This window comes from Equus przewalskii, chromosome 1 (assembly GCF_037783145.1).
Source record: "Equus przewalskii isolate Varuska chromosome 1, EquPr2, whole genome shotgun sequence".
In the NCBI taxonomy this organism is placed as follows: domain Eukaryota; kingdom Metazoa; phylum Chordata; class Mammalia; order Perissodactyla; family Equidae; genus Equus; species Equus przewalskii.
This window is the reverse complement of record NC_091831.1, coordinates 30810524-30825383: the sequence shown is the minus strand read 5'-3', so window position 1 is coordinate 30825383 and position 14860 is coordinate 30810524. Positions and strand designations below refer to the sequence as shown.

General features: G+C 39.5%; 1 protein-coding gene across 3 annotated transcripts in view; it reads right to left on the bottom strand.

Annotated features, from left to right (window-relative positions):
- The window catches only part of HPSE2 (heparanase 2 (inactive)), a 607678-nt gene that overhangs the window by 152039 nt on the left and 440779 nt on the right, over positions 1 to 14860 (bottom strand). For all 3 annotated transcript variants that reach the window (XR_011522679.1, XM_070559517.1, XM_070559521.1), the window contains exon 7: positions 6658 to 6751. Coding sequence is in view for 2 of the 3 variants with exons in the window: in XM_070559517.1 (XP_070415618.1) it covers positions 6658 to 6751 (94 nt within the window). In the remaining variant the exon portion in view is untranslated. The remainder of the gene's footprint in view (positions 1 to 6657; positions 6752 to 14860) is intronic.

The window sequence follows — 14860 nt, the reverse complement described above, 5'->3', positions numbered from 1 at the left end:
ATATGATGTACTCAATAAGTGGTATTTGTAACCTAAAAGGTAACACAATTACTATATTTCTGTAAGTTAATGATGTATTTTTCACATTTTAATGGTTTTGAAATCAGAATGTTTTTCATAATCAACATAAAAAGAAACCTACCAGCTGTTTGCTCCCTTCTCCCAGCTGTTATTAAACTGATGGTGCATTTTATAATTATTTGTATTTAAGAACCAAGGAAATACAGTTCAGGGAATGACAATGACTGACACTTTGGGGCTCTTTTGTGGTAAATATACCTTTCCAGTTAGATTCCCCTATTTATCATTGGTGTCTTGGATAGGAAGGAGAAGAGCCAAAGTTTCCCTTGGGTCATAATCTCTCATTTGCAGATGCACCGCCAAGTGGAGTCACAGAGGATAATTTACTGGGAACCACATGAAGCTTAAAATTCTAGCTCCCCACTTTCACAGGCTTCTACTAATGTCCTGAGAAGGGCCTCATAAGGTGAGATATATTTCTAAAATGTAAAAATTTGTTTTGTTTTGTTTTTCTTAAAGAGCCTCCATTGTATAAGCTTCAGGCCCATAAAACTCAGAATCACTCATGGATGTCACCCAAGGTACGAGTGTGACATAGTTTGTATTTAGGATTCTCTGCATCTCTTGAGTACTTCTTTGGCCTGTGTTTCTCTTCCACTCCATCAAAACCTGCTCTTGGAAAGGACCTTCTATTTGATATCAACACCTTAGTGTGAATTTAAACCAATGTAGTTTACCTCTTCTCAGGTTGTTTACATTTTGCATACTCCTCCTAATGTAGAATGAAAGGTTATGTTTGTCAAATGAAAAATCTGGCATTAGCAAACAGACTGAAATGTTATTTTGAGCCACAAAGAGACCTTTCTTTCACCTCTAAACACATACCCAGAGATACTCTTCCTACTATACCCACATGTAAGCATAGCCCCTTTATGGCTGTCTAAATCAATTTCTGTCTACTCAATACTATGCTACAAAGTTAGTAGCAGTTTGGGTTCTTCTGCACATGAACAGCAGCGCCAGCAGGTCTAAATGTGAACGAAAAAAAGACGTTACTTTACTTCTTTCATACTTCTTCCACTATCACTCTGCTCATTCACTCTCGCCTCACTGCCTGCCTCCTTCCACTTGGAAGGTGTTTATTGAGCAACTGCCAAGTGATAGGCATTATTGTTTTTGGTGAAACTATTGTTCGTACCCTGGTAATATGTTCTCATTTTCCAGTTTTTTCATTCAAGAAGGTTAACATTATCATTGTCCTCGTTCCTTTAGTTGTGCTTTTCATTATTATATGATCCTTAAGAACAACTGTTATTGAGCTAAGATGCACACCCAGGTGTTTCTGACTAATGACCTCAGCAATGGCTGACCCAGGCTTAGCACCACTAGGGGATGGATGAACAGCCACCATGGAGAGATGTACAGATCACTGTGGTCATTTTAAGTGATAATACTTGAAAATATAGGGGCACAATTTCATATCATAACATCAGATATATTTTGTACCCACCATGTGAAAGGAAAAAGTCAATCTTACAAAAAAGAGAAGAAAGAATAACTATTATTTTTTTTTACCCCCTTCTCTTCTGATATTCCAAGAGACTCAAATAAGCGGGTAAATCAGAAGGTTGGTTGAGAACAAAAGTTTCTTGTTTGATCTATTAATTACATCAAAGGATTAAATATCCTTCTGCCTTACCTACTTCCATGGCCCTGCAACTAAGATATAGTGGAAGAAGTTACATAATGTCACTGCACTTATTTTGACCTCAGAACAGTTACTCTTTATTAAATACCATTAGCACTTATAAGCAATGATGATAACAAAAGAATGATCATGGTCATATTATGAACCATATAATCTATTCCCTCCACAATACACACGAAACTACCAGTAGTGTTCTGATCACACTCTAAGAAAAACTGTATAAATTAGCAGGTTTCTTTCCTTTAGGTGTTAGCCTAAATGTCAGTTCCTCTGGGAAGACTTCCCTGATTTCCCTTCCTTTACACACTAAAGTAGATACTTTCCACTATGAGCTCCCGTAGCACTCTATATGTCCCCTCTTATAGGAGTCATCGCATCTTATTATCATTGCTTGCTTTGTTAACTATTTTCCAACTGGACCATAAGGCCTATGAGGATAACCACCACGTCAGACTTGCTCACCATTTTATCACCAGGGGTCTTGAAAATACTAAGAATGTTATAAACAGTTGAAGAAACTGTTGAAGGGAAGAAACGGAGGGAAGAAAAAGGAGCGGAGGGATGAAGAAACTTTTCAAATATTAGGGAAGACAATTGTCCAATTTATTTAGTATTCAAATTGCAATCATATCGACAGTACTTTTGGACAGTACTTTTGGAGCTGGGATTTCACCAGCTCTTTCCTGTACTTACTGATTTGCTGAAAATAATACCAGAAAGTTATTTCCTCCTCTGATTCCTCTAGGAGATGAAGACACAAATCATAGAGTCTGAGTGACTTAAGTCAGAGTGGTTTTTCTTGGTTTTTATGTCATTGTTTTGGAGTGAGCCCAGCTATCCATACTATACCATCAGTACTGTATCCTAAACATCTATCATTTTCCCATCTTACTCTTGCCTGCATTGGTAGACTTTCAACCTTTCCCTTGACTCATCCCCCAAAATACAGAGGATTACCCTCATTCTAATGGAAGGGAGAGAGTGTGTGGATCATCCAAAGGAGGAGGTTGTCCAAACATTGTCTGTTTGGCGTTCAATGCATCATGTAGATTTTCATATAACTAGAATTCACCTATTGCTCAAGAATTCTTCTATAAGTGGCATTCTAAATTTGGAAACCACATCTGTTTTGAACAATTGAATCATTGCCTTTCAGGTGCCAAAAATATCACCTATCATATTCTCCAGGGTTCAAACAAACAGGAAGGAGGAAAAGAGCAAAGAACAACTTGAGGAGAAAGGTAATATGAAGCTTCTCCAGTCACATAAATTATTATTAAAAATAACTATAATAAATTGAAACAAGTAATAGTAGCAATAAAAGCTAGCATTCAATAGCAATTAATAAAACAAGGCCTCACATGACCTTCCTAATCTCACTACGAGGGAAGGAGGCTAGTATTCTTAGCATCCTCATTTTATAGATGAAGAAACAAAATCAGAGAAATTAAGTCAATGGCCCAAAGTCACACAGCTAAGCCTGGGCTCCAACCCAAGCCATCAGACTTCAAATCCTGTATTCTATCCCTTATTCAAATAGCCTGACCACTGATTTATCTAACCACTCCCAAATGAATCCATTTTGGTAGGAAATCTGCCCTTTACCCCTCATTGTGGGCCTAAGGAGGGTCAGTAGGATTTCCTTGAACATCCCATAATAAAGAAGAAACAAAGATTCCATTTCTAGCTTTTGTATGAGGATTCCAGGTATATATTCTTATTAAAATCTTAATTGGCCTATCTCCAAACTGGTTTTGAGGGTTTGCAGGAAAGAAGTTTGGTCACTCTGCCGCAGTTTGTACCTTAGACTCTAATTCCCCACACCCCCTCTTCCTCCCACAGGGGACTTCAGAAACAGCCAAAGCAACTTTTCAAATGGCAAAGCATGGTGACCCTTCTCCGGTTTCCCAGCCCTCATCTCCCCAGGGCAGACCAGGAACTAGTACCTCCTGGGCTGTGGTGAGACACTCTCATCCTGGAGCCCCTAAGAAGTGAGTCCAGGCTGTTGAGCCAATGGAAAGTCTATCTCATGAATCAAATCTCAGGGAATCTGTGATCCAGCAACACCTCCGGCTGATATCCACTTAAGGCAATAATCTGGCAAGAGCTTTCTAAAAGAGAGTTGGAAAAAGAAAACTACTTAGGGAAATGACTGAAGGGCTACTAAATGATACAAGGAGGATGGAACTGTGGCAGATAGTATTTTCCAAAAATGACTGCCAAGATATTTTTGGTCCTATACATTCTTCCAGAATCTTGCCACTCTGCCATTGAGAGGAATTTATTTCCTCTCCTCTCAAATCTCCAGTGGTCTTGGTGACTGTTTGGATGAATAGACCATTGTTGAAGTGACGCCCTGGGACCTCTGAGGGTAGGTTAGAAAAGGTGTACAGTTTCCACCTGCCTCTCTCTTGGGCGTCTGGCTTCAGAACCTTAGGGGGAAGCCCAGGCTATATGAAGAACATACGTAGGTATTCCAGTTATCAGTCCCACAGCTGACAGCTGCCATCAGCTTTCAGACATGTGAGTGAACAAGCCTTCTGATAATTCCAGTTGCCAGCCTTTAAGTCACCCCGGCCTTGGAGTTTTCTAGCTGACACTTCAGACATCATGAAGCAAAGGCAAACCATCTCCGCAGTGCCCTGCAGGGATTCCTGACCCACAGACTCCACAGGCATAATGAATGGTTGTTTTACGCCAGTAAGTTTTGGGGCAATTTGCTGCACAGTAAGATATAATCAGAACAAGAACCTAGCCCTTAGGGGACCCCTGGGCATGTTCTATTTGCAATAGCCAAAAGATGACTCCAGGCCATACTACTAAGTCTAGCACCACCCCCCCGACGCCCCCTCCCAGAAGCCTTCTGTATATAGGTCATTTCTCTTAGAGGCTCCACTGCTCCTCCCTGCAATCACACTTGGCCCTCCCTGGGCAGATCCATCAGACATGTTTTTAAAGGTCTGAATCTCAACTGTACACAGGGTTTGAACCTTTCTCCTTAAGTTTCTTGAGCCCTGGACAAATTAGGAGGTAAGCTTAGCTTACTGATCACTTACTTAGCTCCCGTGTTTCAGTCTTTGAACATCCTGAGATGGTTAAGGAGTATGCAGTGTGGAGGGTGAAAGGTAGTGGGGAGAAAGGGAAGAACCTAACTCCCAACACCTTTGTCTCAGTTCTGACCTAGAACTCTTATATATTTATATCTACTTATATAATTACATGACCACAGGAAGAGCCTTCACTCTCAGTGCCATGCTAGCACTAGGCATTTTACTTCCAATGACAACCCTTTGATTAGGTCATTGGACTCAAAACTGGAAAAGCCAAAAATATAGAAACTTGTCTATCTTGTACACTGTTGTAATACAAACACTTAGAATAATGCCTAGAACATAGTAAGCACTCAAAAAATATCTTTTGAATGAATGAGTGAAGAAAATTCTCCCCTCTTTTTAGAGATCAATATCTAATATCGATTAGCCTAATGTGATTAGAAAACCATAGTGTTCAATAGGTTGACACATTCTACTGTATTAGGTACTACATTTTTCAACCTGCTCAAAGTAAGTGTTAAACCTTAAAACTGTGAGTTCCTCGAGGGCAGAGACCATGTCTTATCCCATTTTGTATCCTAGCACCTGGCACTTTGCCTGGTACCTGCCAAGGGCTCAGTAAAGATTAAATATTTAAACATTAAAAACTAAATACATGTAAAACAGAGACTAGCAGAGATATTTCAAATCATTTAGATCTCCTAGGTTTGGCCTAGTAGAAGACAGTGACAAATAAGGGTGCTGGCCAATGCACTTGATCCCCAGAGGATCGGACTGGGATGCAGGAGTCCAGAAGTCCTGAGGCTTCCCAGCCTCCAAAACCCTTTGAGAACAAGAGGATTCAAAAGGCTATCTGTGATCTAAGCATTACATAGGTAGCAATACAAAAAGGTGTACAGACTTCCCCTTGAGCAATCAAAAGGGCTTTTCTATGATTGCTCCAAATAGGATTTTCTTTCACAGCTAATTTTATACATGAGCCATTCATTCATCTTCCATTCATTTACCCATTCATCCCATATTAATGGGGGTTGTTGCTATTTTTCTGCAAAGACTTCTTTAATCTGCTCAAGAGATCGTTGAGTGTTCAGAAGATCCCCAGTCCCTGGAAAAGGGCCTAACGAGGCAAGAAAAGATGTGTTATCACCATTTTGTAGAGGTAGATGAAAATTGTAGACATAAGATCTTCACAATTCAGAATTAGATTCCAGTGTATTTCAAGATGTGATCTGCATTGGGTAGAATCACCTTGACAGATGACTATTAAAAACAGAGATGTCTGGGATCCACTCAGATCAGAAACATCAGGAGTGAGATTGGAAACTTTACAAGCAAAGCAAACTCTGGTGATTTTGATTGTACTCAAATTTAAGAACTGTTCACCAAAGCTGTCTTGCTAATAGAATCTACATGCAATTGCTTAATATAATATAGCTTCCCCCACATCTCTATAAAACTAAGATGTTACTTGGCTGATTCTAAGACACCTAGGAATAGCGTAAATATGGCTCAGAATTTCACTAAATAAATGTAATCATTCCTCCTTAAACTAACTCAAAATAAACCTCTGCAAAAAGAAAATAAACCTATCCTTCCTTTAAGAAACTCACAATTTAGAAGCAAACTATAGGAACTATCTGTTATTGAAATAGAGAGGTGTTTAAACCTTGATATGGCACACTCAAACCTTTCTCAATTTGAAAAACAATAAACAACAATCATCGAGTGAGAGGGAGGTCCAGACCTTAGGAATCTGGACTGTACTGTTTTTCTTCCCTGGTTCCCACAGTGCTGACGTTCAGCTGGGATCCAGTAACCTTTTTCTTGCTTTACCCCAAAACTCACTCATCTTCTTCCCAGAAGACTTTTACTCACTTTCTGAATTTTCCTAATCTGGTCAGAGAGTGTGTCTAACAGGCGAGTTTTCAGGAAGTCCATCACTTTGACCACCCGGCCATCAATGTAGCAACTGGAATAAAAATAAAATAAGAATCAGATAAAATTTTGAGCAGGAGACTACAAATATACTTCTCTAGCCAGAGGTCTCTGTTGCCTGAGTAAACAGGCCAGGGTTCACTTGGGCTCTTATATCCTGAAAAGTTTTGACCTTGAGTAATTATCAAACAAATAATATACTTTTTATCTTCTTCATTTCCACCTCCATTCGTGGGCTAATATTGTGAGTTTTTTTCCAACTTTTGTCACATGAAACTGCATTGGTTGCTCTATAGGAACTGACAGGAATCCATAACACAAATTGGGTAATGGGGAAAAGCTTACTTTTTTCCCCTAAGGAAAGTAATTTAACACCCATCCCATATCATCTCTACCCCCACCTTAAAGTAATAAAGGGTGTGTGAGAGGTTTGAAATAATACTCAAACACATCGGTAGGTTTCCACACTTTAAATAAGAAAGCAAATACTAACCACAAAAATCTGATCTAGTGCAGTAAGTTCCCTGGGCAAAATACCTTATAGTCAATCGTCTCCTACCATCTCCAGAATAAATGAATCGATAAGTGAATAAACAAACACATAAGTCAGGCAGATTAAAGTCCAAGAGCCCTCTCCTAAAATGGTAACAAGTTTGGCACACATTGGTGTGGTGGTGTCCAGGTTTTGTTAGGCAGGTTAAGTGAAACATTAAGCTGTGCTGATAGTATGTTGTGAACATTTGATGGAAACAGGTCCATCCAGCTTGGTGGAGACCCTCTTTGTAAATCCTTACTCTGAAGACTAAGCTGAGACTGGCCCAGGGTCAGATGACCTTCATCATCTCAAACCTCCCCACCTCCATCTTTGCAAAATTCTGAACTAAATCAATTTAATTTAAATCAATGCTTATAACTCTTGGGTGCCTTTTCCAACCCACTTAGATCTCCTTGGCTGATGGCTAATTACTTTCATTTTTAATAAGACACCAACCTACTAGTACATATTACAGAAACGCATGAAAATTCTTTTTAACGTTAAATTCCCACACCAATATGTAATGTAGTAGAATGGTTAAAAATTTTAAGCAGGTGCTCTGGTTGAAGTGAGGTGGGAGAGGAGTTCCCCCCACTCAGCCCTTCCCCTTAACCTCCCTCACCACCTCAGACATTTCCACAGAATCTAATGTTTAAATCACTGGTATACAGGAAAGAGCATGGGTTTTGGATCCAGAGATATCTGAGTTCAAATTCCAAGTTAGGTATCTACTACCTTTATGATCTTTGGCACATTACTTGGCCTCTATGGGCCTCCGTTTTCTTATTCTTAGAGAAAACATATTTACTTCTTAGGGTTAATTGAAGATTAAACAGGTAACAAACCTAAAGTGTCTGGCACACAGTAGGCACTCAATAGCTCTTGGCTCTGTTCTAATTTCTCTAATTTTCAGCTCATAAAGATAGGGTCATAAACAATAGGGGACTGATGAATTAATTTTTGTATGAGTATAGAATCCTAAACGTGGAACTGCTGTGTCAAAGGGTACAGCTTTTCAAAATCTGAGGTGGTTACTTATATTAGAGAATAACACAAAACAATGACATGACCTTTCACCTCATTCCTGGTATAGATGCTAGGCTCAGATTTAATAAACATTTATTATGTGCAACACACAGTGCTGGGCATGTCCATGACCTCACAACCTCTTTCTTTTAGTACGTCACTGCTAGCTCCTCTGATTTTATTTAAAGCCGTGATTAGATGGCATACTAGGTGAATGCTGGGCATATTAGAACAGAGTAGTGTTAAAATGAAAAATAACTTATGTAATGTTAATCTAACACACATTTAACATGAATACTAGTTACTATATGACATGATAACTAGGCAAATGATAAAAATACACTGTAATTAGTGTTCTTTTATGTTTTAATTAAATATATTATAGTTTCCTCTTTTCTCTTTGTTAGCTCCCAGTAACTATTTTAAACATCAGTGTTTATGATTTTTGCTGGCAACATATTTTGTTTAATACTTATTGAGATAAAAGTGCCAGATGTACTTTTTCAATGTGTAGGATTCCCTGTGGACACCCTCCCTATCCCACACAATCCATGGCCCAGGGTCGAGGGTCCCTTCACTCTTCTCCTCCTTCCTTTTGTCCCTTTTTTCAAGTGTGCAGAACTTGGAGTTAGAAAACCTCAGTTCAATCCCATCTTTGCCACTTACTACCTATATGATGTTGGGTTTCTCCTTTAAAATGGGTTTTAAAAAAAGCTCAAATCTATAGTATTTTCATAGGGTTACTGTACTGATCAAATCAGGGAAAATGCTTGACATAGAACTTGGCACATAAAAGGTTTTCAATAACCAAATCTACCCTCCAGGTTAGGTAAGGGCCCAAGGTAGCACCAACTTAGACTGAAAAGCTGCAGAATGGGGTGAATGGGAGAGCATCTGGCTGGAGAAGGAGAGTGTGTTTATCCATGATAGAATTTGGAATGAGGGATGTATGGAGCAGCAAGAACAGACTCTGGATTCCCAGTAGGCGGGAGGCAGAGGGAGGGATGGAAAGGGCTGTGATGATGTTGCAAAAATATGGAGTCTGAAAAGACCTTAATGGTCATGGAGTCTTAAGCATGTAAGCTTGCTACAATATCCCTGAGAAGTGATTTTCTAGGACAGGGAACCGACGTTCATAAAATCCTAGTACTGTTCCACTGTACCATAGCTTGAATCAGTGAAAGGTACTTCTAATATCGGTCTAAAATTTGCTCCCTCTTACTGACCACTCAATGGCTGTTTTCTTAGACCCAGAAATAGTCCAATTTCTCTTTCACATAACACATTGGGGACAAATTCCAGTAAAAACTTTGGCTTAAGCTTTTTAGAGCCTATTCTTGGTCCCACTTTTAATCTAATAAACTAGATTCAATCATTCCCAGTTGGTCTCAAGCTATTCCTGTGGGCTGTGTATTAGATTGGAACAGGGGAGAGCTTCAAGCAGGAAACTAGTGTGATGAGGTTATCTTATCTCATTAGTGCAGGCAGAAGGAATCTGGGTCTAAGTAAGGGAGGTCATGGAAAGAAGTAAAAGTGAGAGGCTGTGAAGGAAGAACTAATAAAGCTTCTGAAGAGCGTAAGAGGAAGGAAATCAATGATGACACTGAGGTTATAAAAGAAAATGTCTTGGAGAACACAGGTGCCAAGGGTACGTCAGACTAGGGTTTAGCTTTCTCAAAGCAGATGAATGATTCTGTTTGGGATATTAAGGACACAGAGAATATCAAAGAGGAAATACACAATGGGTAGTTGGAAATATGAGAAGGAGGTGCAGAGAAAAATTGAGGCAGGAAATGTCGACGTGGGTGTCTTCTCCAGTTTATAAGTAATGGATGAAGCCATGGCTGTAGATGAGCTCTCCGAGAGAATAAGAGAAGTTAACAAGAGATGTCAGAGACTCTTTTAAAATGCTTCTCAAATATGGCCGTGGGCATTTCCTCTACCTTTGGCCCAGCTAAGAGTCCTGTCCTTTCCCAGCCTGACCATCACGGTGTCTTTTTAATTACCTCAATCTGAGTGAAATTCACATTTGGATGTCAAAGGAATCCTCATATTATACTAAGAAGTTTCAGCAACTTTCATTTGCAACCTTAGACCCACATTTATATTGTACTTTGGAAATACGAACTTTGGTCCCCCAGAATTCAGTATCATTTTTAAGAGAGAGGATAATTTAACCATAGGTATGAGTCTAATAAATACCCAGTTATTTGGTTGGTTGAAAAATTCCTGCGTGTTACAGAGCTTTGGTTCTGTGATAGTGGCAGCCTGTGATTAGGGACCCAGTTTATCATTTAGATTTGGACATGAAGGAGGTAGAGTAGCCTGTGGTAACCATTTGGTAAAAATAAATTGCTAAAATGATGAAGATGGTGATTTCTAACCAAGACTGGGTAAAAGGAAGTAAGGCTGGATTCCAACAGATTGTCCAGTGACCTGGGAGCAACTCTCTGCTTTTCTCCCTTTCTCATTGGAAAGGTAAAGATGATTCTCAGCTACCAACCAGTCTCTCCACAAGAGTTATTAGTTTAATAATGGCTAGAAAGGCATCACAAGCCCAAATAAATCAGAGAGGAAAGGAAGGCTTGAAAGAAGGAAAGAAAGGAAAGAGGAAGGAAATTCATCAATTAGAGGTGATTTGGCATCTTCCACATAAACCCTGGCAGAACGGTTGGTTCTAGAACTACTTAGATTTTTATTGCTAGGTAAATCATAGTCCTCCTCCAAGCTCTCTTGAAATTTCAACATCTTAGGATCATACTGCAAGTAGCCGAGCTGTTCAACTAAAAGCTGAGGTCAAGAGAGCCTATGCAGAAATAACCTTTCTGGGAACTCTTACAGACACAGTGAGGCTGAAACCTTTGTGCATGGACAAATAGCCTGTCTGGCTCAATACCAGCAACCATCATCCCTTCCTCTGCTGGCCTCTAGATCGGCAAGTCATATCAAGCGCCCATCTGGGGAGGTGGCAAGGATGGCAGAGTATACAAAGTAAATGGAACCACTTACCAATTCATTCACCAACTCTCTTGCCCTTTTTAGTTTTAAATTTTATTTCCAGTTTAATACCTTTCATCTTATTTAAACTTTTGCCTTTTATTTGTTTATTATAAAAGAAATAAGTGCTCATTGTAGACAAATTAGAAAATTCACATTAACAAAATAAAAATATGGAAATGAGAAATCACTGATAGGCCCAGTACCTAGAGAGACCCCTTGTTAACATATTGCTGTATACCCTTCCAGAGTTTTTCATAGTAAATACACATAAAATTTCCCAGAATTAGTTATTTTAAAAACTCATTCCAGATTCTATTCTACTGGCATATTAACTTAAAACTGTCCTAGCTGCGACTCCCAGGCCCATCTTACAGGGACACTGACAGAAACGTTAGAGACTCCTGGACAAATCATCTTACTCTTATTTCAATTCCATTCTGGCCATTTAGGGATTCTTTGCCAAGGAGCAGGTCTCATCTCCTTTCTGTCTCTGTCAGCCTGGTTTTAACCCCATCTCCTTTCCACCCTTCTCCAGGCCCCTACATTTAGTTTTTAGGATTATATTACAATTAGCCACTTATGCCCATTAGCCTCTTAAAATGTTTAATGAAGAGAGTTTGTTGGCTCCAGAGGCAGCTGGTTTTGTTTACCTGGCCCTGTACTTTAAAAGGAAAAACCTTTGCCCCTTATTATCTGACCCCTTCTTTTATTTCAGGTAATTGCATTAGAGCTGGCTTCCCATTGCTCAGGAATTTCCGGACCTATTTTGCTGCCTGCTGCTTTCAGAGAGGAGGGGTAGTCTGCTCAGAATTCTAACACCCAGCCTGCTGACTGGGCAGGTAATGCCGTAAAACTGGGGCCTTCCCTACTGAAGGGGGAGAAGCTTGGATAATCATTAGAACAACCCTGTTGACCTATAAAACCTATTCTGACACCTTGGAGCCAAACACTGGAGAGACTGACTTGAGTCTCTCTATAGCTTTATAAATTACATTGGCCCCTCCTCCAAAGACCCTCACTCCTGGCTCCTGCTGAGCACATTCTTCTTTACACTTGCCTTCTTTCTGAGGCTACATTATTCTTAATCTTCTTTGCAACGGGTCAAGCTTCCTATCTTGTGTTTGAAATTACTTTGGGCAGGTAAAGCTTGGATGAAATGAACTGTTACAAAAAATGATTCTACAGAATACAGATGTCTCTTTGGCTTTCTTAAACTAGCTCCTACAAATCCATACAGGAGTCATCCAGCTGACTAAAGGTTGTGGTTCAGGAATTTCAGAGGTTGTACTGCGGAAAAGTTTTATCATAGAAAAATGGTACAAATAAAGGTCAGAGTTGTAGGCAATCCCACAGGCAAATAATGGGTACTCAAAAAATACATTTAATGTGCCTTATAATCAAACCCACAATGAGCTAAAAGGGTGGCCCTGAGGCTCAAGTGCTGCACTAAGGACCCCATTTTCTTGATCTTTTCTCTCTCCTAATTCCTTGCACAGACCTAATTCCTTGAGCCCAGACCATTCTCTCCCATGAACCCAGTGTACATGGAGAGACACTGTGTCCTGGCAGAGACTCAAACAGCTGGCCCATGATCCTAGCAGTGCAGAGGAGAGCTCTGTAGGAATCAGAGAAGAAGAGGGGTAGGAAAGCTAGCTGCTGCTCCAGCCATTGGAGTGGGCTCTGAGGAGGGCACCTCTGGGAATTTTCAGAGTAGTGGCAGGTGATGGCACCAAAAGTGTGGCCAGGAGTGGATCCATGTGTTTTGGTCTGAAACTTAAACAATTTGTGGGGCCCTCTGTAAGAAAGTACAAAATACAAAATTAGGTACAAAAGTAAATATTTATTTAGAACAACAAAATAAATCACAACAAACTGCCAGAAACTTAGAGAATCAAGTCCCTTTTTTTCTGAGAGCTCTTTAGGCAACTTACCAGAATTGCTTACACAAAATGCTTCCTGATAGCAACCTGCCCCCACTCCCTTACCACCTAGAACATCTTACAATTCTCAGCTACTCCCACCACTCATAGGAAACAATGCAAGTGAGGGGCTTGAAGCTTAATTCATTAGCTTCATGGTAAATCTAATTGAGGGGCATCAAAAATAGGAATGGCAGGGTCTAAGTTACGGGAACCTAACCATCTATGTGTAGTATTTTTTTTAATTCAGTGTTTGTGAATTGTGGACTGCTTGTACAGTTACCACATCCTCTCTCTGGCTTCTTTTCATATGATTGTAATTGCTTCTAGCAGCATAGCACAACTAACTTAACCATAATAAAGTTAGTGTAACTAACTAGGAGAACACAGAAAGGAGAAAGAGGAAGAGAGATACCTTATATTAAGTTCCTTCTTATTTGCTAGCTGTTTTACTTAAGGTGTTTCATTAAATCTCATGAACACTCCCTGTTTTGCTGCTTAAAAACTATGGCTTACAGAGATTTAGTAACTAGGAAACCAGAGATCATGTAGGTACTAAGTGACAGACACCAAAAACTCTTCCCTCTCTACTCTGTTCTGCCAAGTGTCTGAGCTATAAAATACCATGCTTACTTCATTTGTTCTGTATTCAAGTACAAACAAAATTTTTCCTTATTGGATCGTGATCTAGACAAGGAACTAGGAGACCTGTGTTCTGCCAGTCATTAGTCTTGTGACCTTAAGCAAGTCACTTAACCACTTTTATCATCTCATCTATCAAGGTGGTTGCTTAGCCTAAATGAAGGATGGCTAATAGCATTCCGTTAGCTTTTGACTTGTGTATTTTCATGGCCTGTTATTAGGTGCACACATGTTTAGGACTATTATGTCTTAGGGAATTGACCCCTTTATCATTATAATAATGACTCTCATTATCTCTGATAATTTTCCTTGTTCTGAAGTTAGCTTTGTCTGAAATTAATGTAGTTCCTCCAGCTTTGTTTTGATTCATGTTAGCATGGCATATCTTTCTCCATCCCTTTGCTTTTAACCTATCTGAGTCTTTATATTTAAATTCAGTTTCTTGTAGGCAACATATAGTTGGATCTTGTTTTCTTATGCTCTCTGACAATCTCTTTTACTTGGCATATTTAGACCATTCACATTTAAAGTGATAATTGATATACTTGGGATTAATACCTACTATGTTTGTAAGTATTTTCTATTCCTTGTATTTGTTCTCTATTTTTGTCCTCTCTTTTTCTGTTTCTCTTGTTCTTTTGTGTGTGTGTGTGTCTGAGGAAGATTGGCCCTGAGCTAACACCTGTGCCAATCTTTCTCTATTTTATGTGGGATGCCACTACAGCCTGGCTTGATGAGCAAGGTCTGCACCTGGGATCCGAACCTAAGAACCCTGGGCTGCCGAAGTGGAGGGTGCAAACTTAACTTCTATGCCACTGGGCCGGCCCCTGTTTCTCTAGTTCTAATTGAACATTTTATATAATTACATTTTACTTCCTCTCTTAGGATGCAATTCTTTCTAAAATTTTTTAAGTAGCTGCCCTAGAGTTTCCAATACATATTTTTAACTATCTAAATGTACCTTTAAATAACACTATACCACTTCACATGTAGTGTAGGTATCTTACAACATACTGTCCTC